Source organism: Chrysemys picta, chromosome 1 (assembly GCF_011386835.1).
Source record: "Chrysemys picta bellii isolate R12L10 chromosome 1, ASM1138683v2, whole genome shotgun sequence".
Classification (NCBI taxonomy): Eukaryota; Metazoa; Chordata; order Testudines; family Emydidae; genus Chrysemys; species Chrysemys picta.
Genome location: NC_088791.1, coordinates 112,747,282 through 112,775,279, shown reverse-complemented (window position 1 = coordinate 112,775,279; position 27,998 = coordinate 112,747,282). Strand labels below are relative to the sequence as shown.

The 27,998-nt window shown below is 44.8% G+C and overlaps 1 protein-coding gene across 35 annotated transcripts in view; it reads right to left on the bottom strand.

Annotated features, from left to right (window-relative positions):
• Window positions 1–27,998, bottom strand: part of CACNA1C (calcium voltage-gated channel subunit alpha1 C) — a 723,794-nt gene that overhangs the window by 33,995 nt on the left and 661,801 nt on the right. For 23 of the 35 annotated variants that reach the window (XM_065582612.1, XM_065582596.1, XM_065582651.1 and 20 more), the window contains 4 exons: window positions 16,073–16,105; window positions 12,931–13,059; window positions 6,194–6,259; window positions 906–997 (listed from right to left, as the gene is read on the bottom strand). In XM_065582612.1, coding sequence (XP_065438684.1) covers window positions 906–997; window positions 6,194–6,259; window positions 12,931–13,059; window positions 16,073–16,105 — 320 coding nt within the window. The remainder of the gene's footprint in view (window positions 1–905; window positions 998–6,193; window positions 6,260–12,930; window positions 13,060–16,072; window positions 16,106–27,998) is intronic. The other 12 variants (XM_065582633.1, XM_065582686.1, XM_065582699.1 and 9 more) reach the window with 1 other exon arrangement.

Sequence of the window (27,998 nt, the reverse complement as noted above, 5' to 3'; positions counted from 1 at the left end):
GCCCTGATTGGTGTTTGGCATCCCATTCTGAGTACATACTCCACAAGGGAGTGAGGGAAAGGGACAGACTGCCAAAGCAGCAATAAATAACCTGAACAGGTAGTGGAGGTTCTGGGGGGAGTCTTGTCAGGCCTATGGATGCTGTATACTGGCTGAACGCTACTGAACCCTTAGTGGGAGAAAGATCTGGGGGTCCTAGTGGATGAAGTACCATATAAATATAGGCACAACAGTAAACAAAAGGAAGATATGTACATCGAGATAGCATATTACAGGATATCAGCTGATCAACAACTGGGTCAAGAAATTTCCCCCTGTGGCAGAGTATTTTCCATTGTGGGAGTTTTAGGTTTTTCTCTGAAACAGTGCCACTGTCAGAGACAGAATCCTGGACTGCACGGGCCACTGGTGTGTTCCAGCAAGGCAATTATGTTCTGAACATTTAAGGGAACCACTTGAACACTGTGATAAAGGTTCCCTTTCCTGCTGCAGAAGGTCAGAGAGCCAAATGCTTTGGTTGGTTTAAAAGAATGGACGGTTTTGTGATCAATATCAATATTTGTGGCTCAGCTGGGGTGATCAGATTTGATGCTTCAGTGTGTAACTGGTCACCTCAGGGGGAAGGAAATAATTCCCCTCCCCCACATGTAGCCCACTGAACAACTGGATATATGAATTTTTGGGGTGGGGGTGTTGCCTTACTCTGACACATCAAGTATTGGCCATTGCTGGAGGTAGGATATCAGGCCAGGCAGACCAATGGTCTTCCCCAAAATAGAAAATCCTAGGTTCTGGATTTGGGATACTGTATTTCTAATCATCTCATGATCAAGATATGGTAAAAATGGAGAAGACATGTCCAGATGCACAGTCACCCTCACAGTCCAAAACTCCGCGGCACCCACCTGAAGAGTAGCAGCACTGCTTGTGGGAACGTCTGAAAGTTGTTGTTGCGGTTTATATACGAGGTATCATTCAGAGCAATTTTACCAAATACCTAGCAAAAAGCAGAGGTCTCGTCAACTTAGCCTTGTAGCCCCCAAAACACTCTTGTCAGCTGTAGTTCCTTACATCTTAGTGATTATGAGCACTAAAGCCTTCCCCCTTCCTACAAGATGTTTCCTGCTGGTTTCCAATATTTGCTACTCCTCCTCCTGTTTGTGCTATATCACTGGAAAAGCACCTCACAGAAACAAGAGGCACATTCTAATACACCATTAACATAACTAATCATTCATTATTGCATGTGCCATGAAAATGTGACATGGGGATCTCATTTCAATGTGCACTCACACTGGATGTTTTCAGTGGAAAGAAAAATAATGAGAGAGGAGAGGCTGCAATTTTTCTTTCCTTCACTGGCGTTCCTGAGGCTCAGGCTGGGTCTACACTACCCGCGGGTAGAAATCGACCTCTCGGGGATCGATTTATCGCGTCCCAATCGATCCCCAAATCGACGCTCTTACTCCACCAGCGGAGGTGGGAGTAAGCGCCGTCGACAGGAAGCCGCAGAGGTCGATTTTGCCGCCGTCCCTACAGCGGGGTAAGTCGGCTGCGATACGTCGAATTCAGCTACGCTATTCGCGTAGCTGAATTTGCGTATCTTAAATCGACCCCCCCCCCCCGTAGTGTAGATGTAGCCTCAGACTGCACTAGGAGAAAAAGCATTGCAACAGAGCACTGTCTGGACTGCCCAGTGTCTATAAGATGCCTTGCATCTGCACACAACAGCTGTGCCCTAGTATAGTGTAGAGCCTCACATTTGGAATTTACCCCCAAGGGTCTATAGCAACAGTGCTTGGTGCTAGGAGATAGGCGTTTCAGGAACCCCAGAATGCAATGGTGCAACCATGTCTGCCAGGTGTCCTGGGTGTGATTGCTTCAAAACAGTTCTGCCCCAAACCAGCACTGGTGCATGGACACTGGAACAGGGGCAAGAATAAAAAAAAAACCTATGGGGTGAATCCTGCAGTCCTTACTTGGGGCAAAACTCCCATTGAAGTCAATGAGAAGTATGATTAAGGACCGCACAAGGACATACAGGACTTGGTGATTGACCCTGATAAAAAATGAAGGCAATGGGAATCTTTCCATTGATTTCAATGAGTTCTGGATCAGACTTTTTCTGAGTAATACTTGCAGTGCTAGTGAATCCTCCAATGGCTAACCAGGAGCACCTCAGGCAGGGAATAGGGAGAAAAGAGAGCAGAATTGCTATGCAGAGGGAGGGCAGGGGAAAGAGAGAGAGAGTACAGTATGTAAAGAGGATGTGGCAGGATGAGGAAAAGGAGAAATCAGAAGACAAGGAGAGTGGGGGGAGGAAGAGGGCAAAGCATGCAGAGCGACAGTTACTGAGAGAGAAAACCTATCAGAAGCCTTGAAATATCTTTTAAAGCAGAGGTTCTTCAATTCTGATCTGTGGAGCTCAGCTGCTCCGTGGAGTTACTGCCATCTGAGAGGCAAAGCTTTCATCATTGCAACAATATGAGGTCCTGCCATGCTAGGAAGTTTTAATGGCTTCTTTGGATGCCTGCCAGAACTCCCTTGTATGCATGTGTTTGGGCTGCTATACAGACAGGAAAACCTATTAACAAGTCTCTTTCTTTGTGTGTTTTGGTTTGATTGGGGCTTTTTGGGTGTAAAATTCAACATAATCAAATCTGCTGACAACACTGAAGCCAGGGAGGAAGTAAACACAGAGAGGCAAACTGCAGAGCGACCTGTAGAGATTCGAGTCAGGGCTGTAGGCAGCGCAGACAAATGCAGCACTAGTAAGCGCAAAGTCCTACATGTAAGGAGAGGAAATAAACGGCACAAGTATACCAGGGGGAAAGGTAACTAAGCAGCCAGCCCCATCATACCAAACTGACTTCATTTCCATCCTCTTTCCCTAACACATTACTGTCCTAATGATACTTCTTAGGAATTCAGTCAATCTAGTTCCTGCAGGGAAGGTGTGGGAGCCAGTTGAGGAAGGCAGGTGTCCGCCAGAGAATTACTGTCTTAAGGATCAAGTAGTGGTCTGTGATACAAGCAAAGAAAGTTTAAGAACCACTGATTAAAAACTTGGGGAAAAAAACAAAGGTGCATCCCCATTCACTTCAGTGGAGTTAGATCAGGGATGAATCCGGGCACTAAGCAGCCCACTTATTAAAGGGCATCCTCCTCAGTGAATGTACTTGTACTCGAATCTTGGTATTTATCAGAGCTGAGGGAATCTGCAATTTTGCTTTGGTAGGGCTTGCGCAAACATTTTCTTCAGTTGCAGTCCATGTGGCTTCATCCACCCCTATCCCTTATGCTGCTCTGAGTTACACAGGGGAGCAGACTGGCTGTGGGTCAGCCTTAGGATTGAAGGAGACTGGCATTAGGTTCCCAAAACTGGAGGAGCGTAAAGGTGGGTTAAAGCTATCTTTGCTCCCCTCCAACTCCACCAGTTTTGCACCAAGCTCAGCTTAGTCAGATCACAGAATCCAGCCCACAATCCTCAACGAATCTGAGATGAGCAGGGTCTGGGTTTTGAGTTTGTAATGACACCCAAAGGCAGGGGAGTTCAGATGGTTTCAGGCTTCCTTGAAAGCAGCTTGTATAGCTTTAGTTTTTATAGCCACCGCTGCTAAGAGCTGAGGAAGCTTTGCCAGGCCAGAAAGTTCTCTTAGAACTTCAACTACTCAGGGCTCTTTATTCCCCATCTGACATCATCATGATGCTGATTTAAAGGACAGAGTGTTGTAACCTTATAGCCAGAACGAGTAGCAAGAACTGAGTGACTCTGGAGGAACAAAGAGCCTCTTTGCATGCAAATATCCTCAGTAATTAAAAAATAAATAGAAGGAGAGAAGTACAGGGAGAATTACAGGGAAACAGTTCCATCTCAGAAGGGCCATCTTTAAATAGAATGCTCTTCAAGAGCCCTTTGGGCTTCTCCTGGTTCAGATCCCCCCTCTCTCTGGTGAGCAGTGACAGCCCCAGCTGCACTGAGGAGGCGCTGGGAGTAACTGTTGTGGGAGGACAGCTCAAATACTCAGAGGCAGCTTGAGTTGAGGCAGCCCATATTTTTCCTTTCAGGAGACGGTACATGAGGGAGTTTCCCTGTTGGAAGAGCCTGACTGTCCTTTTAACTACCCAGCTTCAACTCATATAAGGCACTGGCAGTGTTACTACAGGCTTGCTACACTACTCAGCAGTGAAACGGAGCGTGAGGGAAGAGCTGCAAGTAGAGGAAGATGCAGGAGGAGGTTCCTCCCTCTTGTCCATTCCAGACAGTGCCTCTTGGGCTATCATCAGACTGGTAGCTTCATCCATCAGCATCAATTTGTATTTTTCCACTTGGGCATGTTAGGTAGTGAGCCTTGAATATTGTTACACTTCATGTCAGAGAGGTAGCTAAGATGAACTGATAGGTCTTCTTTATATAGGAAATTCTTATGTCATTGTCAAGGTATTGTCATGCTAATGATATTGTCATCTAGGCTTTCAAGTGAGCTACTCAACAGTGAGATACTGAAGGCTTTCTTCGAGAACTCTGCTTCAGCAGGCTCAGGACAGCACACAAACCGGGGGGCATAAGTGCGAACCAACTACCTGTAATTACGTTATTGCCTTTGGCACAGTATACGACAACGAACATTATAACGGGTCTGAAGAATCTAAGTGATGAAGAATGATCAAAGACTGGGCTTCTCACTGGAAAAGCAGAGACTAGAAGGTGACCTAGCAGAGGTCTTTGGAATTTGGAAAGGGATCGACACAACTGATAGACATCTGGTTTTCCCACTGCTGAGATGGTTAAAAACAGGGGATTGAATCTAAAATTAGGATTAAATAGGAAAGTCAGGCATAACTACTTCTCACAAAAGATAATAGAATTATTGGATCATGCACCTAGATATTACAGTGACAGGCTCATTCGAGATACTATAGACAGATAGGCACACAGAGGTCATCATTAAATGGTAGTAGTAGCAGCTAGGTAACGTTAATGCAGTATTCCCAAATTGTTCCCTATACTGTATAGGGAATACTAGGAAGATCTTGGTAACATTAGCTAGTTAGATTAATAAAGGCAAAACTGGAAAGTTTTAAAAGGTGACCACTCTAATTGGAGAGCTAAATAGACAGAGTTATTGAGGAGGCAACAGAGACAGTCTAAATTAATTCAAGAGATACCAAGCTTTGTTTCTTGAGAAAGAGGAGACTAGAGTAGACAGTGAAAAGGTGGTAAATTGGGGTTATGATAAAAATAATAAAACAAAATGAGATATAGCAGATCAGATGAATTTTGCCTAACCTTTCTTACATTCTTTCTAACATTTTCTGGTTCCATCGTGAAGCATAAGAACTGTGGGATGGTGAAAGACCTTTGGAAGTGATACACCATTCCTTTCTTTTTTTTTGGTCTCTAACCTCTGATGGTCTGGTAGTTGTTCTGAGACCTTTGATTAACTAAGAGGTGGAAAGTAAAGCTTAGCATGAAAAATCATCACCAGTAAGTGAGGCAGGAATGCAACGTATAGCTGGGACAGTCACATACTGTGTGCACATCAATAGCTTTTTCCACTTGTCTGTATACAGTATCAGTCATTTGCATAGATTAGTGCTCATGCTGGTTCCAAATTTGTTTTCGGAAGCGGAATACAATATAGTACTGATGCAGTTTCATGAGGAATTGGCACAAGTAAAGAGTTGAGATGTTGGGTCTGATCATACTTTTACTTACACTAGTGTAAATCACAAGTAACTCTGTTGAAGTCAATGGAGTGACACCGATGTGAAAGTGGGGTGAGAGAATAATCAGGCCTGATCACCACCATGACCAGGAGCCATTTGAACTGATTGCTGTGTGACAACGAGCAAGCCAGTAAACCACCTTTGATACGGCTGTAGGGATATTCCTTTGGGAGGTTGGGTGGCTGTAATGTTCTTTTTATGGTATACTCTGTGGTCTCCTACATAGTGGTTTTGTTTGGTTTGGCTGGTGTGGTTGTCAAGTCCTGTTGGCAGTGCAAACCCAGTCAATGTTTTCTGAATTGACTCAGGCTTATTGTCTGAGCTCAACTTCCTAAATGCCTGATTATATGGCTAGGAGAGGAGCTACATGTAGGACCAGAAAATGATCTGGTGATTTCTTGTGCAACTATCCTCCCCAGAATCTCATGTGTGAAAGATAACATAGCTCTTGAGAATCACCTACCTGCATTCCAATCACCGCATAGATGAAGAATAACATCACTATTAAAAGAGCCACATAGGGGAGAGCCTGGAGGAAAAAAAATAACAGAACACATTGTATCAATTAAGCAGATAACTTGGCATGCTGGAGCCAGGCATATTCTACTGGGGCCCTGCTTTATCAAGATGGCCTGAGGAGAACAGTGCCAGTCCAGAATCAATTAAGGTCTGCAATTTATCCATTTGACCACTAGATGCCTCTACTGATCCACATCTGATTTCACCAAGGTGCCTCAAATATAGCCATTGTACCACCCAAAACAAGATAGGCCCAATTATGCTTTCACTTACACTAGTGTAACTCCACAGACTTCAATGGAATCGCTCAGTTGTACACCAATGAAAGATCAGAATTAGGTCCGATCTCTGCTCGTCTTCCAAATGTAGAAAACTTATAATTAGCATTGCCCTGATATTAGCAGCAAGTGATGCTCATTAGTGTGACGTTCTGCAGCTACACTGGTGAAATGAGAAGTGCGTAAAGTGCCAAGACCAAAGTTCAAGGCTCCTCCTGCTATGGCTGATGATATCACAAGCACCAAAAGCAGCATGAGCTACATTCCCTGCTCTGAGTTAGGTATCTATGATAGTGTCAGAGATGCGTTCGGTGTCTGTGATCAGCTGTTGAAAAGGAAATGCAAAGTCCTGATAGCTAGTGCTGGCTTGTAAGTAGGAGACCTGCCCTGTGAGATGCTGTGTGTCCTCAGCTTTCTCAGCTATGTTTGTATTTTGTATAATTTAAAATAAAAATAATAAAATAATAATGTAGCATGTATTAAATGTATTAATGTATGATTTGACCATATCCTGCCTGCCACCCTTTTTGAATAGGAGAAAGGAATAGCCTAATATGCCATTGGTAAAAATGCATCAGCCAGAATTTCTTTGTGTCTGGACTGATTTCAAGGCAGTAACAGACCATTTTGTTGTAGGTTTAGCATTTAAAAATAAGTAAAAGAATGCCATGATTGTTTTCTTTTGCATTGCAACTTGATGTTCCTGTTCAAAATGTTCTGTGTAAATTAATTCTGTTTTGTGAGTGAATGAGGAATGTATGTATTAAAAAATAAGTGTGATGGCCATTGCTAAACCAGATGGTCTAGGGAGGAACCGGAGACAAACGCAAAGGCGCCAGGAGGCTGCAACACGCCCCTATTAAAATATCAAAAAAGGGCAAATTAACAACTTTAAAAATAAAACAGCCACTTATCAATAAAAACAAAATAGCTGTAATCAAAACCAGCATAAAATAACTCCCTAAAAAATGTAATAAAAAAAAAAAATTAAAAAAAAACAAGCACTCATCAAACAACAATTAATTACAGCATAATGGTGCAAACCTCATTAGTCCCAATTAAAAAAAATCACTATATAAACAGGGTGACTTGCCATAAAACTTTGGGCTCGTCCTGCCAAGACTTCTCCAGACCATCGTGTCGTGACCGACAAAACCTGGCTCCTCCCTTCCTATGATCAACCTAACTGGCCACTAGATTGATCCAGACTCTGGACTAGTAACTATAATATCGACTGGTGGAACAGTGTGTGTGTGTGTTGTGACAGACCCAGACCAGTGGGGTACAGGAGTCTGGTAGAGGGCAAATATACTGGCCACTGGATGAGTAGTTTTCTGTTCCCTGAGTGACCAGAGCAGGGGCTGCACTAGAGTAATCAGGAACCTGCTAGAACCAGTTAAGGCAGGCAGGCTAATTAGGACACCTGGAGCCAATTAAGAAGAAGCTGCTAGAATCAATTAAGGCAGGCTAATCAGGGCACCTGGGTGTTAAAAGGAGCTCAATTCAATTTGTGGTGCGAGTGTGAGCAGCTGGGAGCAAGAGGCGCAAGGAGCTGAGAGTGAGAGGGTGTGCTGCTGGAGGACTGAGGAGCACAAGCGTTATCAGACACCAGGAGGAAGGTCCTGTGGTGAGAATAAGGAAGGTGTTTGGAGGAGGCCATGGGGAAGTAGCCCAGGGAGTTGTAGCTGTCATGCAGCTGTTACAGGAGGCACTATAGACAGCTGCAGTCCACAGGGCCCTGGGCTGGAATCCGGAGTAGAGGGCGGGCCCGGGTTCCCCCCAAACCTCCCAATTGACCTGGACTGTGGGTTCTTCCAGAGGGGAAGGTGAATCTCTGAGGCAAGAAAATCCGCCAATAAGCGCAGGATCCACCAAGATAGAGGAGGAACTTTGTCACAGTGTGTACTGTGATTGAATGCATATGCTAATTGTTATATCTTCAATAAACACAGCATATTGCCTTTTCCCCTGAAAAAAAATCTGTGTGCTTATAAGCATAACAGTCCGGCCCTAAAGGAGAAACTGACTTTCCACCTTCTTGTTTTTTAAAGATTTGTAGCAGAGATGGGCTCAAGCCATGGAATTCAGATCTCCATCCCGAGTCTGAACACCTCAAAGTTTGGGGGTATTGCAATCTGAGATTTTGGTTTGGTCCATTTTACAGATCTTAGAGCCATCTGCAAAATTTGGATACTGACCCTGGTTTGGGTACTGAACATCTTCTCTTTTGGGAGTGTTTGGTCCAGAATTTTGTATTGTTATTTGAATTTCATTTGTTAATTTTAAGTTTACTCCTACGTTTCATTAGGGCCCAATCCTGCAGTCCTTATTTAGACAGATCTGATTTCCACAAGTGTTTTGACAGAGTAAGGGACTGTTGGATTTGGCCACAAGTGAACTAGAATCTTAAAACAAGATTTAAACCTTAGATCTTTTGCATTTTGCATTAAACAATCCATCTAAATCATCAAAATGGAACAGAAGGCAGGGAAATCTTTGGTGTTCTACTAACCTAATGGGCAAATTAATCCCTGTGGTAATTCCAGGCCGCATTGGAGGTACACCAAACTGGAATTTGGGTCTGTAAATTTGGAGAGAGCCCTTATGGGTCAAATCAAGGTTATGGACTTGGGGGTAGCTGAGACCCCAAAAGTGGTCCAGGGGCAGCGTCCAGTTAGCGACCCAACAGGCCAAGCTCCTAGAAGCTCTTATATCTTTAGAAGAGGTAGTAGAAGGCTTCCTTCTCTACCCTACTCTCTCAATCTGTTCTACTTCTCTCCTTTTGTTTTCCTACTTACTTCATTCCCCTCTCTTGTTCTGTTTTTTTCTCCCTCTCTTATCCTCCAGGATTCCCTCACTTCCCTCTGGTCCCACTCTCCTGGGTTTACTCCCCCTTCAGCTCTGCCTCTCCTTGGTTTCACTGCTCTTTCCTCTTGGTTCTCACTCCCTTACCTTGCTCTCAACACCCCTACTTTTTTCTTCTACCCAAATTATCTATTCTGGTCTGTGTTGATGCCTCACAATGTGGAAGCTTTGCTGACTGGTTTCCCACAACACAAGACCACTTCTCTGATCAACATCCAGCTCCACCGGTACAGCACTAATCAGAGCAATGGCGGGAGGGTGGAGGGGATCTGAACTCCCAGAACATGGGACAGCTGATGAATATCAGGCTGTCCTGGATGAGTCAGGACATTCCTTAGGCATATTCTGAGACACAGAAAAATGCACAATCCCAGAGAAAAAAATCACAGAAATTCAGATTTGACAGTGGAACTGGCTGAACAGAGAGCTCTTAGCAATGGCTATTTTTAGTCCTCGCACTCTGCCCTCTCCATTGACTTCCTCCCATCACCCTTCAGCCCTGCCTCAGAGTGACTCTGCAGCCAAGAAGGCCTCAGAGAAGCCACTCCCTTTTCCACCAGGGTATGTTTACACTGTAGCTGGAGGTGTGACTGCAGTTTGGGTAAACTCTCCTTTGTTAGTTTTAATCTAGCTATTGCAGCTAAAAATAGGTGAAGAAGTGGAGGCCTGGGGTTCTGCGTGGGCTGTTCCAGAGTGCCTGGGACCCCAGATACAGATGCATGTTGCTAGCCCATGTTGAAGCCTGTGCTGCTGCATCGTCACGGCTATTTTTAGCTGTGCTGACTAGATTAAAGCTAGTGTGGGTCTGGTTACCCAAGCTGCAAACCCATCTCCCTCATTCTCATCCCTTCTGGCCTGGGGAGGAGAGAGCTGATCTCAGAACTGAAAGGAGCTGTTCCTAAGCCAGTAGGACAGCCAGAATTTGAAAACTTCATTCTGTTTCCTCAGTTAGTGATGACTGGGCTGTGTCAGTGAGTCTCCTTCCGACCCACCTTGCCAACACAGCTCCCATTGGAGCTGCTCACACAGCGAACCAAAGTTAGCGGTGATGGAAGTGGTGGGGTATGTTATGGGTACGAGTTGGTCAGAAAAATGGGTGAAAGTCTTCTAAGTGGTAGTGTGACTTGTACCAATTTGGCATTCAGTGAGTGGACAAAATGAGTTGTTTACACTAACTTGGTGTTATTTTACAGTACCCAGGAGTTGTATTGTGAAGGGACCAAACTCAGTCCCTGATATAGGCAGACGTTACTCCACTGACGTCAATGGGCATTGTGGCCACTTACAGCAGGGCTGAATTCAGCCCCAGAAAAGAGTGACGGTGGTGCAGAGTAAGTTTAAAAGTGTGGACCAGCTCCCATTCCCATTTAAGTCAGTGGAATTTTGTAATTGCCTTCATTGGGAGCAGAAATGTAGCCTGTGTACACATAGGCGCCACCTTTCCCCGGCACTGGTGGGTGTTTGCACCCCCCGGCCCCTGCCCCGACTCCACCCTTTCCCCGTCCCTGCCCCGCCCCCATTCCAACCCCTTCCCCAAAGTCCCCGCCCCCTCCCTGCCCCTATTGGACCCCTTCCCCAATCCCTGTCCTGGCCCTGCCTCTTCCCCGAGCGCGCAGCATTCCCCCTCCTCTCCCTCCCTCCCAGCCACGTGAAACAGCTGTTTCGCGGCGCAAGCGCTAGGAGGGAGGGGGAAAAAGCGGGCATGCGGCATGCTCAGGGGAAGACGTGGAGGTGGAGGTGAGCTGGGCGGGGGGCAGGGAGCTGCCAGTGGGTGCTGAGCACCCAACAATTTTTCCCCATGGGTGCTCCAGCCCCGGAGCACCCACGGAGTCGGCGCCTATGGGTGTGCGGGTATAGGGAAATCTGCTTTCTCTTTCAGCTTCTTGTGAATTGCTTGGCTTGTGTGTTACACTCATTTGCACACTTGCCAAATCACACATTGGTACATACTATTTTTTTATCTACTTAGACTACATTGTCTGACCACCTTACACTGATATTTAATTTAGACCACCATTTACATCACTCCTATACTTGGCCCAGACACTTCCTCATAAGCTGAACCTGTTAGTATCAGGTTGTGTTGGCCTAATAAGTCCATGTCAAACACCTGTGAAATGCAGAAATATGCTGGGCTTCATTAGTAATTGGAACTTGGCTAACCTCAGCAATTGTTTGAAACCATTATTTTGAATGAGTGGATGTCTCCTTATTTGTTTCTGTCAGAGATGATCATTCTTATGTTTCATGGTCCCCATCTCCTCACCCACTGTTTACTCTCATACCTTACATTGCAGATCTGGCTCAGTTTGAGGTGTCCGCTTCACTTCTTGCTGTGGTGCAATAGGTTCATAACCATACCACCTTACCTTTATATCTCACCTCTCACTCTGAATTATCTCAAAGTGCTTTACAAACCCTAGATCACTTTACCTCCCATTGAAATGCAGCTAGCTCTGGGGTGAAAAGGCAGCAGCTGTTTAACAGGTTACAGCTACATTACACCCAGAGGTGAAAGTAACTTAAAGGACTTACTGGTACGCAGAGCAGCCAGGCTCCTGGGCAAGGTCGAAGGGCAGCTCTGGGCCCCCAGGAAAGGGCGGGGCCTCGGGCAGAAGGGGCAGGGCTGGGGCCAGACTCCCCCAGCCAGCCCTTCAGCACTGCCTGGCCTGCACTGCCCGGGGCTCCAGCGGCAATTTAAAGGGGCTGGGGCTCCTGCTGGGAGCCCCGGGCCCTCTTAAATTGCTGGGCCCCAGGGCCGCTGCCTCTTTTGCGCCCCCCCCATCAGCGGCCCTGCCGGTACGGTGCTTAAAGCGCTGTCACAGCAGCACTTTAACGTCGGCTGTGTACCGGCCCGTACTAGCGGCCATTTTCTTACTGGTACGCCGTACCGGTCCGTACCAGTTTACTTTCACCTCTGATTACACCACACTTTTGGGCAGAAAGGGCAAATTACCCCTGTGGGAAGAGGCAGCACAAGGGCTATGAGCTTAATGAGATTTCAGTGGTGCACAGAGCCTTACGCTGGCCCTCTGCACATGAGTGAATTTCACCTAAAACATGGATACAGAATACCTCTGAAACTGCAGACAGAATTTTAAGGGAGCTGTGGGCAGAATGTAATTACCTGAGTTAGAATTTGGCCAATATATGGGAGTCAATATCCCTTCTCTTTTACAAAGTGCTAGGGATCTTAATGATTATAAAGTAATCAGGGCCGTGGTTTCATGTCTGAATTGCCTTTCACTTTGGTTTGAAGCAGAGACCAGCGTGTCCCATGAGATGCCAAGTGTGTATAGGACCCAAGGAATTACCTAGGTCTGTCTAGGTAGAACTCACCACTGTGCAGAAGGCCAACATGAGGCCTTTGCACCACTGAAGTCCCACTTAAACGATGTGCTGGCCTGCACAGAAGAAAATTTTGCCTTTTGTGCTTAAGGCCCATCCTGCCAGCATGAAAAATCTCTCTTTGAAAGGCAAAAAATAGCATACATACCTCTTTCCAGGCATGTCTGCTTAGTGATAAGTGAAGGAATACCTGGAAGGACTTGATGAAGGTCCAAAGCAACGTCCGGATGCCCTCCCCACGGCTCAGGAGCTTCACGAGACGCATCACACGGAAGAGTCGGAAAAAGGTGATTGAGATGCGCGAGTTTTCCTCTGCATTCTGGAACCCATTGGCACAGAGGCAGTAGTTATAACAGCAGATGAGGAACAAAGATCCTGGGTCACAGACAACACTACGTAGGAAGAGCTCACTGCACTGTTCCCTTTCGTTGTTAAAGCTCTCTGGCATTGCACTAGGCCCAGCAGCTCAATGGATTGATGCAGGTCTAACCTGCCTTCTATCCCAAGGCTGTGGTGCCATCCTAAAGGTTCTCTGGATTTCAGTAGTCCCTAGTGGAGCTTTGCAACCTCTCATCAACCCCTTCCTTTGGGTTCCTTACTGAGGGTGCCTGAACTCATGATCAGGGTCTTAAAGGTAATGGAATAGTTTTCCTGGCAGTATCTTCCTCAAGGAGTCCTCAGTTCCCCTCTGTAATTACAGTGGTCAAGAAGTCACAATTAGACAGTGGGGGAAAAAGACAGTTTTCTTTTGGAGTTGTCTCTGAAGCTACTACATAATGTGCATCATCCAGCTGCCCTGGTTAATCTGGCACTAAGTATCCATGACACACTTAGCCTGTTCTGCCTGGGGAACTCTGGCAGGTCCCAAGTCTGCTTTGAAGCTTGGAGGTCTCACATGAGCATAGCATGTGCTGCCACTGAGCCAAGCTCTTAACATTGCTTGAGTCTCAGAATCAGCCTTCCCATCTCCGCAGTGGCACGGCTGTGTTTTTTGTGCTCTGCATGTGCACTCACAGTCTTGAGCTCTGGGCCCTTCATCTTTCTCATGACCCCTCTGTATTTCCCACAGCCTATGCACTGCCCAGTATTTTTTTTAAATTTTGGCTTGACAGCTAGCGCTCAGGCCGGGAATATTTTTAAATAGTCTCTCTGCTGGCCTCTGCTTTTCTCACTGCTCAGCCTTGTCCCTAGGCATTTCCCCCATGGCCTGCAACCAGCTTTGACATTCTTCATGCTTCACATATGCTCGAGCAACAGCTTCCCAAACAAAAAGGAGTCAGTTGCGTTGCCTTAGCTTGTGTAATGAACCCTGCTGCCTAGCTCAAGGTGAGCGAATCACTCTGCTTGGGGGAATTGTGCAGAACAAAGTTATAGGGTTCCCAGTTAATTTTGCCCCCAACCCTCCTGAAAATATTGTGCTAAATATATATAGGCAGTAGTTTCCATCGGAAATGCTGTGGGAACATAACCCTGTGCTATATAGGGAGATAATCCTGTCCTCCTCCTACTCACTCTGCCAGAGAAGTACACAGACACCACCTCCCTTCCCTGCTGCAAAGCCAAGAGCTGGATGCCAAGCACCAAACTACTGAGAGAATAACCTTCAGGACTCAGAAACAGTGCAGATCACCCCTTCTTAACTAGTCACCACTATACAAACCAGGAGAGAACAGAGCTTTTGGATTTCCTCTTATAGCTCAAAATAAGCAGCATCTGCTTGCATTTCTATTCCTCATGAAAGCCAAGCTGTAGAAACATCTTGGATTTATATTTCTGAGATGACTAGAAAAAAATCTAGTTTCAAGGTGCAGTGACCAGAGGCCCTGTGCGTGTGTCTGTTCCTTTATCCAGCCGGTTGTTTGTAGTCTTTGCTTCCAAAAGGGTTTCAACCACTTCACAGCTGACCCTCTGCTCCAGCATGTGAGTTGCAATGGTGTGTGGCAACTTACACTTCAAGCTAGACTCTCAGAGAAACATTGTGTCGTGTCTAGTAGATCAGAGCTGCGCTGGAGGTGCAGCTTTGCCTGCTATACAAAGCATGTTAATCATCAGTGACACCTTTGAGAGCTAGTGTCTTCCTCCAGCCTACAGTGTGGGATTCTGGGGACCATTAAACTTGTGGCCAATGTGGGGCATTCCCCATTTGTTGGCAAGGCACAGAATTCAGCGTGAGGTTGTGTGGCCTCTTGCTGGCTGGGCATACTGATCAGTGAAGGAGAAACTGAGGGGACAGACAACCTCCAGGAACAAACCTCAACGAGTTTCCCTCCAAACCCTAACATCTGCCCACCCCTCCTCCCACTTTACCACCACCAATAGTCTGTAAGCCAAATTCTCCTCCCATTTACATCAACACAACTTCACTAAAGTCAATGGGGTGTAAATAAGAGGAGAATTTGGCTGTGAGCAATTAAATAGACATGCCACTTGTCTACATCCAAGATTACTATTCAAGAAGGCAACTACAAAGCTTGTGAACCACTCTCATCCCATGTAATCCCTCTGACCCAATTTCCTCTAATAAACTAAATTCAAAGGAGAGTTAAGGCCAATTATTTAAAATTTTACTCCCGTGTGGGTAGGGCCTAATTGCACCTACTATGGCGGTGCATACATTAGGGAGTTTTTGCTTACATCTTCCACGTTTGTTATGTTTACTTGGGGAGCTGGACAGTGTAAGACCAGGTGACAACTGCTTGGCCAGTCTGAACAGATTCCTCCTTGCTTGCTATACTCTCATTTTCTAGCAGCTCTCTGATGTGCGTATCTCTGACAGAGCAAGGAAGTTCTACATGGCTGCACACAGAGACTGGGTTTAATACACCCCTGATGGTATGATGTTTTAAAATGTAGCTCTCAAAGGCTGTGTAGTTTTTGATCATTATTGCTTATCCTCTTCTTACACAAAAGGTGAATTTAAACTTCAGTACTACATCATCTCAGCTCATCAGAGATTCAGAGCCCCAGACCTTTATAGCGAATTTGGATTTGAAATCACATTGCAAGTCAATCCAATGTCAAAATGATATAGAAAGTTAGCTGCTAACAAGAAATCTTAACAGTTCTTGTTCTCTCTTGGCAATTGATTAGAAGGTAGGACAACAATTAACTTGACCAAAGGAAAACTCAGGATGCATGAAAAATACACATATGTAGCATATTTGCAGCTCATGTGAACACCAGACTCTCACAAATACACAACACAGCAGCTGCATGCAGAGATAACTAGGCTGGGCTTGGAGAAAAAACCCATGATCAGGGGAAGAGAGTAAAGGAGTGTGAGAGGACGACTGTCACAGAAGCTGTGAGGGTGGTCTGTTTTTTGGTCTTACCATAGAGGAAGAGCATTGGGTATGTTCAGCTGGCTTTAAAGAAAGGGAGACAGAAATAAGCTGTAATAAGTCGCCAATAAGAGGCTCAGGCTAACACAGGAGCAACAAAATGGCAGAAGAGGGCAAAATGGGGGGAAAAGAATGCAAAAGTAGACTGGGCTGATTCCCTAAGGCTGCAGTGGACCAAATTCAGCCCTGGCAAACGTGGATGCAACTCCCAATGAGAGCTGCACCCGCAGATAGATCTGAATTTGGCCCAGTGTTTTCTGGGTTTCTAGACATCTTGAACCCCCTATGGAGTAGAGGACAGAATGCTGCTAATACATTTCTGATATCCCAACTCTAGCTAGAACTCAGAAGGGACATCTCCCAGTACAGCAGCTAACTGAACTCCCCATCTCAACTCAAGGCCACTTCTGCATAGGAAGCAGCCATCTTCTAATATTTCAGTCTGATCTGCAAACCCATTTAACCCACAATAGCCCAAATCTATGGCATTTTCTATTTATATGTCCCCATGTCCTAGCATACAGTTCTCAGTGATTACATTGTGGTTATTAAAACAATAGGCTGAGATAATGTAATCACTCGCTTGGCAACCCTACAACAGCCATTTCCAGCTGTAGAAAGTGGGATGGTAAAGCTGTCAGTTAGCCCTCTCCATGATCTAGCCTCACCCACCCCCACAGGCAAAGGAACTCCAGGGAAGTGATGGATGAGCCAATGGAGTCTGGTAGCAGCTGAGTTCCAGCTACTCCTAGAGAAACCTAACCACTCCAAATACTGTGCATGACCCGCTTTCTTTATTAGCCTTTGAGGCCATTTCCAGTGTGGAGATTAGTTCTGAAAACCAATGACAGTAGCTAGTGCTCCAGGCTGTACCAGAGAGTACAAGAGAATCCAAAAATGAATGAAAATTTTATGTAGGCTCCCTCAGATAAACATCAGCTTAATCTGTAGGGACTAGCCGACATCACACGCCGATGGATGGAAACGTCTCTGAAGCTATTCTCTGTAGCTACACCAGTGAGGGTGAAACTGGTGCACTGCTTCTTCCCTTGCAGCTGAACTCAGCCAACAGGCTACTTTGGACCCCAGCAAGATGCTCCTGTGCTTTCTGCCAATGGGAACACACTGAGGACATTGAACTAACCAAATTAGCTTTGTATTTTGTTTTTATGTAAATTGAGGCTGTATTTTTAGATGCCCTGAACATCCAGTGACGTGTGCGAATGAGGACAATAAAAAACGAAAGCTACCTCTACTCCCTGGTGCTCTTTTAGGTTAACTCATTGCTTTGGCACTCGAGAGTCTCTTTGCTTTTACCCTCCTCTTTCCGATGTTTGCTCTTGTGTTTTCTTTTCAAGTATTAAACTACGAAAATTTGGCTGGAATATTGAAGATGGAAATTTGCCCATACAGACATTTTTCGTACAGGCCAGATAAAGATTTTGTTTTAATGCTGCTCCGCAAATTCTTCCATTCTGACAATGGATATTTTTTTTCTTTTGGTCTGTCTTACAAAACATTATTTTGAATTTGAGTTTTTGCTCACAGGAGAGGGCCCAATCCTACCAGGTGCTGAGCTCCTGCTAGGAGGTGCTGAGCCCCGCAGGTTCCATTGAAGTCAACAGGAATCCAGGGCATTCAACGCTTCTCAGGTGGCTCTGGGAATCTTTCAGGATTACCAATATGACCAGGCTGATGACATCAGAAATAGTTTTCCTGTGACTGGCTGTCTCAAGAAGCCTTGTAAGTGCTGTAAAGTTACTGTTCCTTACTCATAGTTCTGATATCATCAGTATTTGACCAGAATGTGAGGATAATAATAATGTAACAGTGAAAACAATTCTATATGAAAAGATATTTAAGAAGCTATGAATGCACCAAAATAGTTAACATGTGGCCCCTAATACTGAGCAATCAGTAACCTGTTAGGTAACTATGAATCAGAGACTGTCTACTTGGTATGGCTGAAGAAACAAAGTGTATCTTGGGTAATCCCTCTCCCACTCCTTGAGCAGCTGGCCTGAATTTTAAGAAAGCATCAAATATAATTTAAATGTTGATACTTCCCACAAAAAGGACTTATAATCCAATGGAAATATTTGTTAACATCAATAGATGTCCCATCTAGTAGTCTCCAGTTAATAAAGTCTTGCTCTCTTGAAATTGTGGACACACAGTACTGTGTGTGGGGGTGGGTGGATGGGTCTGGGTATGAGATGAGGGGATGGTGAACTGAACATTCTAAAAGTTTGGTCTTCCATGTTGCTTGCTGAAAATATTCCATGATACTTTGAAAATGTTGTGAGAACTTCCATGTCCCACCATTGTTTCCACCATTGCTGATGGATTGGTATGCAAGAACCTTGCCTGTTGTGTCAGTCCCTTACAGATCCATGCGTAGCTGTTTCATCATGAGCATCCCTAACTATGTGTGGAATGTGACCCTTTTAAATGAACTCTGTCAACAAGTGCTGGGGGTGTGACTTTTTATTCCTGGCTGGTGGAATGTGTCAGTAAAACAGCAAAACTCTTTCTACTGTCACCACGAGGGACAGCCTCTAAACCAAGCAGCATGGAGCACTCTCACTCCAACCTTCACTGCTGCAAGCTTGTCGTTCAGATGAGACTGCCTTTGGCTGCTGCCGCCATTTTGCTGTATAGATTTCAGTCCAACAGCAGTTTCTGGAGCAAGAATCTCACAAGCTGAAACCACGGACACTGCCAAAACATTTTCCTAATTCCACAGGGGCAAGGCTCTGTGGACTGGAGTAGAGACATCTGAGGACATGCTGCTGGTGCATAAGAGTGAACATGGCTAACTATGTCACAGAGATAGCTATCTGTAGTTTCCCTGCCAGCCCTATGCATTGTGAAGCACCACTGGTTTTGGAGTGGGATTAGGAAAGGCTCAGGGCATCTAGTACCCTAACTGCTTGTCCTAGAAGAGTGGAGGAACACTGAAGTCACACAGGCTCACAGGGGTTTAAGCAGTGCCGGTAGGTACTTGGAAATGATGTTTAAATATCAGTGTATAAATTCCATATAAATGGACAATAAGGTTTCCTTAAAATAAACAGAGGCTCATTTATAAGAAGCGTAGGAACTATGTACAAAAGCAGATTTTTAAAGAGGAGTTTTGGGCAAGTGTACCAATTTATCAATAAGACCTTGGCTTTACCGTCTGTTATCTGCTGCCTCCTGTTCATCTGCACATGCTCTAACCTGCTTTGGCTACCCCAAACCAGTCTTGTCATTTCAAGACTGGGATTTGAGGCAAGGCAAACTTTGCCACAGAGTAATGTGCACATAACTGAATGACAGATGGGCAGCAGTGGCATTTTGGGGCCCATTCCAGAGGCTGTGCCCTGAGCCAACTGGTATTGTAGAGAGAGAGAAACTAGAGTACCAGTCACGGAAACCCTGCACAGCCAGTCCTGGGACAGCTAAAAGTGGTTGGGAACCTCTTTGTTAAGTATTTATTAATTGATTGATTAGACACTATAAGTTGCACTTGCAACTATAAGGGAAGGAAACACCCAGGGCAGGCTTCTTCTTGCATAAAGACATTCATGGAGTCAAACATAATGTAAGTTGTAAATAATTGGCCTATATGATGTTGTTGTTTTTTACATTACTACATTTATAAGAGGTAGCTAGACTGGGAGCAGGAGGGGAGGAGAAACAGAGGGCTCCTGTAGTGTTAGAGGCTGGAAAAGAACTCAGTAGAATGAAGGCTGAGGGAGAGTTGGAGCACACCTGGAAATGAATGGTTACTTACCTTACAGTAACTGTGGTTCTTCAAGATGATGTTGTCTGTGGATCCCATTGTAGGTGTGCATGTACCCCATATGTGGGAGATATGAATCTTTTGAATAGCAGGGTCTGTCAAGGCCACCAATGTGCCATGGTGTCTTCATGCCCTGCCCCAAGGCATATGTCAGGGCAGTCACAACTGGCCCTCAATTCCCTTGCTAATACAGAATCCCAAATAAGGAGGACTCTGAAAAAGTGGGGATGGAAGGCGGGTTGTGGAATCCATGCAGACGGCAACATCTTAAAGAACCACAGTTGCTATAAGGTAAGTAACTGTTCTCTTCTTCGAGTATGTGTCTGTGGGGATCACACTCTAGGTGACTGACAAGCAGTGACCCATCTGGAAAGTAGGACTGATGAGCCCTGACTGTCACTAACTGAACAACAATTGTAACACTCTCCTATTGAATTGGGCATTTGATCTTGCAGCCAGGTCAAGGGCATTGTGTTTAACAAAAGTAAGACTATTAATCCACATAGCTGCCTTGCAAATTTTGGATTCAGGGATGTTCCTGATGCAAGCAGAGAATGCGTCTGGTGCTCTACTGGAGTGAGTGTTAACTTTTGGAGGGAGAGGCATATCAATCATATGATAGCAGCTTGATATAAACTGCATAATCCATTTAGAAATTCTCTGAGAGGAGATGGCTTGATTCTCAGAAGTAGCAGGGGGAAGACAATAAAAGGATTGGGAGACAGTCTGTTCTGTCAAGTTAGTATCACAAGGCCCTTGAAACAAGGTGTGGCATTTCTTATCTTCTGTCTGATTTTACACATCACTCTTGGGATCTAGGGAATCAAAGGAAATGCACTAGACATTGATCCCACAATATAAGGAAGGTGTCATGTAATGATCCCAGTCTCATGTCTCCCCTGAAACAAAAGGTTGGATGTTTCATATGATCTTTTGTGGCAAAGAAGCCTGTAATGGGATTTCCCAAGAGGTGAAATATTGGTTTGATGCTGGAGCTCTTCAGAGACCACTTGTGATTGGTGATGGATTGTCTGCTCAAGAAGCCTGCTAGGTTGTTGCTGACTCCTAGAAGATGAAGAGCAACTGCTTATATTGGTTATCCTGTATTGTTGGAACCATGTTCATTAACATGATAGCCTCCTAACATAGGGGTGATGATAGGGCACTTCCCTGCTTTACAGTACATTGTAGATGTGTCGTCTGTGAGAATTTGCACCGTGGAATTCTGTGGAACAGGCTGGAATGCTATGCAAGATCATCTGATCACTCAGAATTCTAGGACATTAACGTAAAGAGTCATATCCTTTTGAGACCAAGTCCTTTGTATCCAGAGGTGCTCCAGGTGTGTTCCCCAACCAGTCCTGATACATAAGTGATAAACATCTTTGTTGGAAGAGATTTGGAGAAGGGAATCCTCTTCTGAACATTTTTTCGGCCTAACCACCAGTTCAATGCTGACAGGATGTGTGCAGGGACCACAATTCAGATGCTCATTTGATGTCATGGAGGGTGGGTAATACACCAACATTAACCAGCCTTGTAATGGATGCACATGAAGTCTGGGTAGTGGCATCATGTATACAAACTGTCATGTGGCCTATGAGTTTGAGGCAGTTTCTTACTGTAGTTGTCAGATTTGATTTGATAATGGTGATTATCATTTGAAGGGAAAGAAATCTGTAACTGGGAAGATATGCTTTGGCTTATTTGGATTTGATTAGGGCTCCTACAAATTCTGTCCTCTGTGTTGGAATGAGACATGATTTATCATAATTCACCATGAAATCCAGTTGCCTGAATAGTTCACAGCTTTGGCAACTTCTTGATGAGATCTTCCTTTGATAATCCAATTGTCTACATATTAATATATGCAAATACCTCAACTGCTCAGATTTACTGCCACTACTGCTAGGCATTTTGTGAAGGCTTCTGGTACTGTGGAGATAGCAGATGGAAGCATTTTGTGTTGATAATGACTGGGCCCTATTGTGAATTGCAAACACATCCTGTGGGGCTGGGTGGCTGGCAATAAGGAAGTATGGGGGGAGGGCTAGCTCAGTGGTTTGAGCATTGGCCTGCTAAACCCAGGGTTGTGAGCTCCATCCTTGAGGGGGCCACTTAGGGATCTGGGGCAAAATCAGTACTTAGTCCTGCTAGTGAAGGCAGGGGCCTGGACTCAATGACCTTTCAGGGTCACTTCCAGTTCTATGAGATAGGTATATCTCCATATATTATTTGTAGGTCGAGAGCCTCAAACTGGTTTTGAGCCTGAAGGGAAGGGACGATGGAGGCAAGTATTACCATCCTGAATGTGGAACAGTGAATACATTTGTTCAGTCTTCTCAGGTGTAGGATAGAATGAAAGCCTCTTTTTTTCTTCAGGGTAAGGAAATACTGGGGACAAAAGTCACTTCCCCTGTACTCCAGAGGCATTCCTCTATGACTCCTAGACAAAACAGAGAAGCTGCTTCTTCTTTCAGGTGATTTTCATGACAATGGTCCCTGAAGAGGGACAGGGAAGGGGATGAAAGGGGTTAAGGGCTAAATGTGGATGAGATAGTCATGACTGATAACTTCCAGCACACATCTGTTTGTTGTTATCATAAACAATGATGCTTGATGGAAGAAACCAAGTCAGCATTTAAGAGGAAGGTTTAGGGATGGTTACTAGTGGTCTGAGTGTGGCTCTTGACCCTTTTACCAAACCTGCTGCCTGGAAACTGAGGTAGAGTGACTAACAGTCAAAGAAGCCTTCTGACCTGCACATGAAAGCACATGAAAACCTTGGCTTCCTCCTGTGTAGGTATTCAGAAGACCTGTGTTGGGGGTAGGTAGGTGTCTTCTGACACAATTGCTCCTGGTACCTAAAGAGCTTATAGTTTGGGCCTAAGGTATAGCTGCCCAAGGAACAGAACATGGCCCTGGAATCCTTGAGAGAGTGCAGTGCATTGTCCGCACGAGTGCCAAACAATTCTTTGCTTTCAAAGAGAAAATTCTCAGTTGTGTGTTTCACTTTTTTTACAAATGCCAGAGGCTTGCAGCCAGGACACTTTGTGTGTGGTCACAGAAGTGGCCATGGCTCTAGCTGTATCAAATGCATCCATGGCTGCCTGTAGTGGTGGTTTTGCTTCTAGCTGGCCCTCCACAATAATGCTTTTTGACTCCTCTCTGGAATCTTGTGGAAGATCAGCTATCTCATTGGGGTAGGGTTTTTCCCACAAATACGTCCTGGTAATCAGCAATTCATAGCTGCAGTGATACTGATGAATAGACCTTTCTTCTAAATAAGTCTAATTTTTTTGGAGCGGGGGGTGTCTTTGTCTTTAGGAATGGTATTAGTCTGCTTCGTTGTCTGTTCATGGACCTCAGAAACCACTAAGAAACTCAGAGTTGGATGTAAAAAGAACAGGAGTACTTGTGGCACCTTAGAGACTAACAAATTTATTAGAGCATAAGCTTTCGTGGGCTACTGCCCACTTCTTCGGATGCATATAGAGTGGAACATATATTGAGGAGATATATATACACACATAGAGAGAGCATGAACAGGTGGGAGTTGTCTTACCAACTCTGAGAGGCCAATTAAGTAAGAAAAAAAAATTTTTTTTGAAGTGATAATCGAGCTAGCCCAGTACAGACAGTTTGATAAGAAGTGTGAGAATACTTACAAGGGGAGATGGATTTGATGTTTGTAATGGCTCAGCCATTCCCAGTCCAGAGTTGGATGTGTGTCAAACTGTTCAAACCCCTTTTGGGGAACCTGGGACCTTTTTTTCTGCTGGCTTAGCCATAGGTGGTAGTACAACTGGTGTCTGCCACAGGGTCTTGGCTAGGTCTAAGATGCCCTCTCATTGACAGGTAGACCTATCCTACCAGGGGAACACTAGTGCAAAATATGAGAGCTTTTTCTTCATGACAGATGTTTCGATGTCAAGAGTTTCAGTAATGCAGGCAAGTAGCTCCTAAAATGCTTTAAAGTAATCAGGGGCTAGTACTGAAGCTAAAGAGACGGCTTTGTCTGGGGAGGATGATGATGAGTGTCTGGTGGATGAAGGGTGTTGTTCTGGGGGGTTCCAGTGCCTTTTCCTCCTCCTGCCAGTTGCTCTTGTTCTTCCCTCTCTGTAGATGGGGGTCTGGCCATAGATGCAGAGGGACAAGGAGATCTATGCTTCCCGGAATGATAGAAGGGAGACCAGCTCCTGGATGCCCTGGGAAGGGGTTCCTAGTTTGCCTGATATGGCCAGGGTGGTGCATTGTATTGGTAAGGCTGGTTCAGATGGTGTTAACCTGGCCATTGCCATGTTGTAGGTGGATGTGTTGGAGCTCTAAACTGAGATTCCTAGTTTGTAGAGAGAGACTATTTCATGCCTGAGGGGAGGCAGCTTCCTAGTGGATGGAGAAGAAAAGGCGTGTTTCAGTGATGGAGATGAAGAACAGACATCATCCAGAGGCGGTGCACCAACCTCTGAGGTGACTTCAGTACCAAGATGCCAGAAATATGCACCTGTGCCAAGTGCAGAGACACTGGTGCTGGGGACATAGTTACCTCCTCAGACAGAGACCCATTTGGTACCAGCATGGATTCCGCTGACGGTACCAATGTTGATGTTGTTACTGGTGTCGAAGCTGGTGCTGCTTTCTGCCAGTTACAGGTATCTTGCGCTTCTTTGATGCTGAGCTGGTGACTGAAGATTTGGGTTCCACCTTATGGGAAGAAAGGGACTGGTGTTGGGAGCCATGCCTATCCCAGTGTTCAGGTCTCCCTTTCCTCACTGAGGTGGTGGGACTGGTCTTTGGTGCCAGGGTGGTAGTCTGAGCTTAGGTGATCTTCCACACTGAATCCTTGCCTGATGGTGCTGAGGGTCTTTTGCTGGTACTGATCTTGGCAGTTGGGTGCTGGCTGGCAGGAACACTGACAAAGATAAAGACTTCGAAAGATCAGATCCATCTTGGAAGTCAATCTTCTCTCTTTGGGGGTTTACATTTCCCCCCTAGATGCTTTGAGGAGGTAAAGCTTCAGATGGGTGTCCCCAGACTTTCTTGTTCTTGTTAAGACAACTGATGAATGGAGCAGTAATCTGACACATGGTTCTCATGAGACAGAAAGACAGTGGCTGTGGCCATCAGTGTGCAGCCATCTTAGGACAGACACAGTTGGAGGTCTGAGAGCTTTGAATCCATCATTTTGGCACAGGTAGAGGTGTCAAGGGAGAATATTTTGTTGTTGGCTATGACTAGATAATAAAATAAAATAACAAAGGGGCATGAGGACATGCATTACATAGGCATGGCTCCACAGACACTGTGATTCAAAAGACTGATCTCATGCATATGGGGTGCATGTGCATCTAGAGTGGGAGCCACATGGACGTATATTCAAAGAAGAATCAGAGGTTAACAAAATATATATAAAAGGCATTGGAGCCAAATTATCAATTCTCCAATGATTCTAATACAGCTATTCGTTTTTCCATCGCATTTCTAGTCTGAACAGACTAAAGGGACATCACTATCAGGTGATGAGAACAGCACAAGTCCTCCAGAGGCAATTGGATGCCCAGAAGAAGTCCAGAGCATAAAACTATTTTGAGCCCTGGCAGTAATTACTCAGTCATTACCCTGGGGGTTATCACAAAACCTGAGTAATCTGTCTGTCATTGCTCTGGGGGGTTTTAATCACAAGACCTCTGGAGGTAATCCATTTGCCACTGATGTTTGTAAATGTATCAACACTCCAGGCAGAAATCAGTCTGCCATTCCTCTAAGAGATGAACTGAGAGAGTGCTATGGGATTATGGAGGAAATAATTCTCAACACATACAACCCTACAGTGAAACCAGTGGATTCACTGGCTATTACAAAAAGACAGTCATGTAGGCATTTAAGACTCCCTACTCTCCACTAAGAATTCAGTACCTTTGATTATTACTGGAAACATTTTGAGTGCAGTAGTTTTGATCATGTCCATAAAACACAGATGATTTGCTTAGTTTGGGTTTAGTGGGTGCTTGAGAGGGGCACACCTGTTTCACACAGATGGTGAATCAAAGGGCCTGATCCTGTCTTCATGGAAGTAAATGGCAAAATTCCCACCAACTTCAATGGGAACAGCACTGTGCTTAAGTGGTTCCAGTGGGATCTATTTCGGGCTAAACTCCTGATTGCTGTACAGAGGAGACTAATATAATGCCACCTCTTTTAATGTAGAGTGAGTTTCATCTGGTGCAATATGGAGCTTCACACTCTTATTGGGACAGGGGTTGTGATGCCTGAGATGATGTTTGTCATAACACTTATGTTATTCCCTGCTAATGTGGGTCACTGTACCATTATAGTAAGTGTCAGCTCATACAAACTTAACATCCATGTTTCAGATGCAGTCTATCCAACTTCAGATCTGCAAAAGGCATATTTATTTGCCTATCCACATATACAACTTAGTCCTATTTTCAATATGGTTCATGATGTTTAAAAGAAATATATATACCAAGTGAGGCTTAAAATAGTCAATTCTATCTTCATTTCCTATGAATTCTAGGATTTTTAAATTCAGGGAGCTGCACTACTAATTAGCGTCATTTGTATATACAAATCATGCCAATTTGAATAACTTATTAATTTATTTAATATCTGACATATATATCCATGAAGTTTCCAGAGACAGTAATCTTATGGTTCTAGGTGATTAAAGGTAAATATAAAGAAAGTCACTTGCTTTAATCTGGCTATGCAAATGACCCCAGATTCAGTTATTGGACAGTTAAATGAAAGGTTCACTTTTCATACAGCTGTGAGCTACTTTTTTTAAAAACCTGAGTTTCAGAGGAAAAGTACAACAACTGGGAAAACATGTACATGCAAATTATTCTTAATTTTCATGATGTGTTAATAATGCTTCTAATTAAATCTGGGTAAATGATGAATTCAAGCTTTACGATAATCAAGCCCCAGGGTTCCTGGGAAATAAGATATAGAGCATAGCTAGCATTAAATAGTATCAGAGATGTGGTATTCATCTCCACAATGTAATAGCTCCTAGTTCTGGTCCTGACTACACAAAGCAGGTGCAAGTTCACCTGTGATTATATTCTTTGATTTCTGTGGAATGGGTACATGAAGAAAGTCCCATTCAGGTAAGAAGGAACTGAAGAAAGACTGAGGCAGGGACATAGACACTGAAAGCTCAGCTGGAGTGGAGGATGGTTATAGCATTTTTCGGACAGGCTCTCTGAATGGTGTGGAGTGTAATGAGGATTATGGAGGGTCATTCCCTAATAGATGAACCTCATATTTAATGTCATTTTTAATATGACTGCAATCAAATATCAGCCCTTACAAAGTGACTAGTATTAAGGTGCTAGTTCAGAGACGGACTAGCAAGGCGTCAAGAAGGCCTGGCAATTTGGGACTCATGACAAGAGTGAATACTGACCTGTGCCCCAATGCCAGAAACCAGGAGTCCCAGCATGGGCTCCATGTAGGACTTGTCTCTTCACTGTTAGTTCTTGATTCCGCTGTTGGGCAGGGATCCTGAAGGAGGAAGTCCAGGCTCTGGAGCATATCAGTAGAGACAGGGAAGGAATGATCCAGGAGTCAGAGCGGGGCTGACTGGGATGGTGGTCAGGCAGGTGGAGAGAAGGAAGGAATTAGTCAAAAGAAGGCACCAGGTTCAGACTGGGGCACTCGGTAAGGGATCTTGTTTATTGTGAGGAGGCAGAGATGGGAGGCAGCTGAGGTGCCAAGGAACTGTGTCCTTAGCTTTCACTAGACGACAGTAACACGGAGCAGGACTTATTTAGTTCTCTGTTTTTTAAAGCACTGTACCAATATCAGCTAATTAAGCTTCACAGCACCCCATCCATTATTAATGTCACCTCCATTTTTAAGAGGGAGAAAGTGAGACGCAGATAGCTGAGCAGGGACAGTGAGTCAGAGGCAGAACCTGGGTCAGAACTCCAAGATCCAGGCTCCCAGTTTTCATCTCAACTTACTAGGCAACATTCTTTGTCTGCTGCACTCCATGCCCCCAGGATCCGAGACCCACCCCCCTCGCTGGGTTTCAGAGCCCAGGCTCCAGCCCAAGTGGGAATGTCTACACTGCTAAGTTTTGTCCCACAATGAAACTCTCGC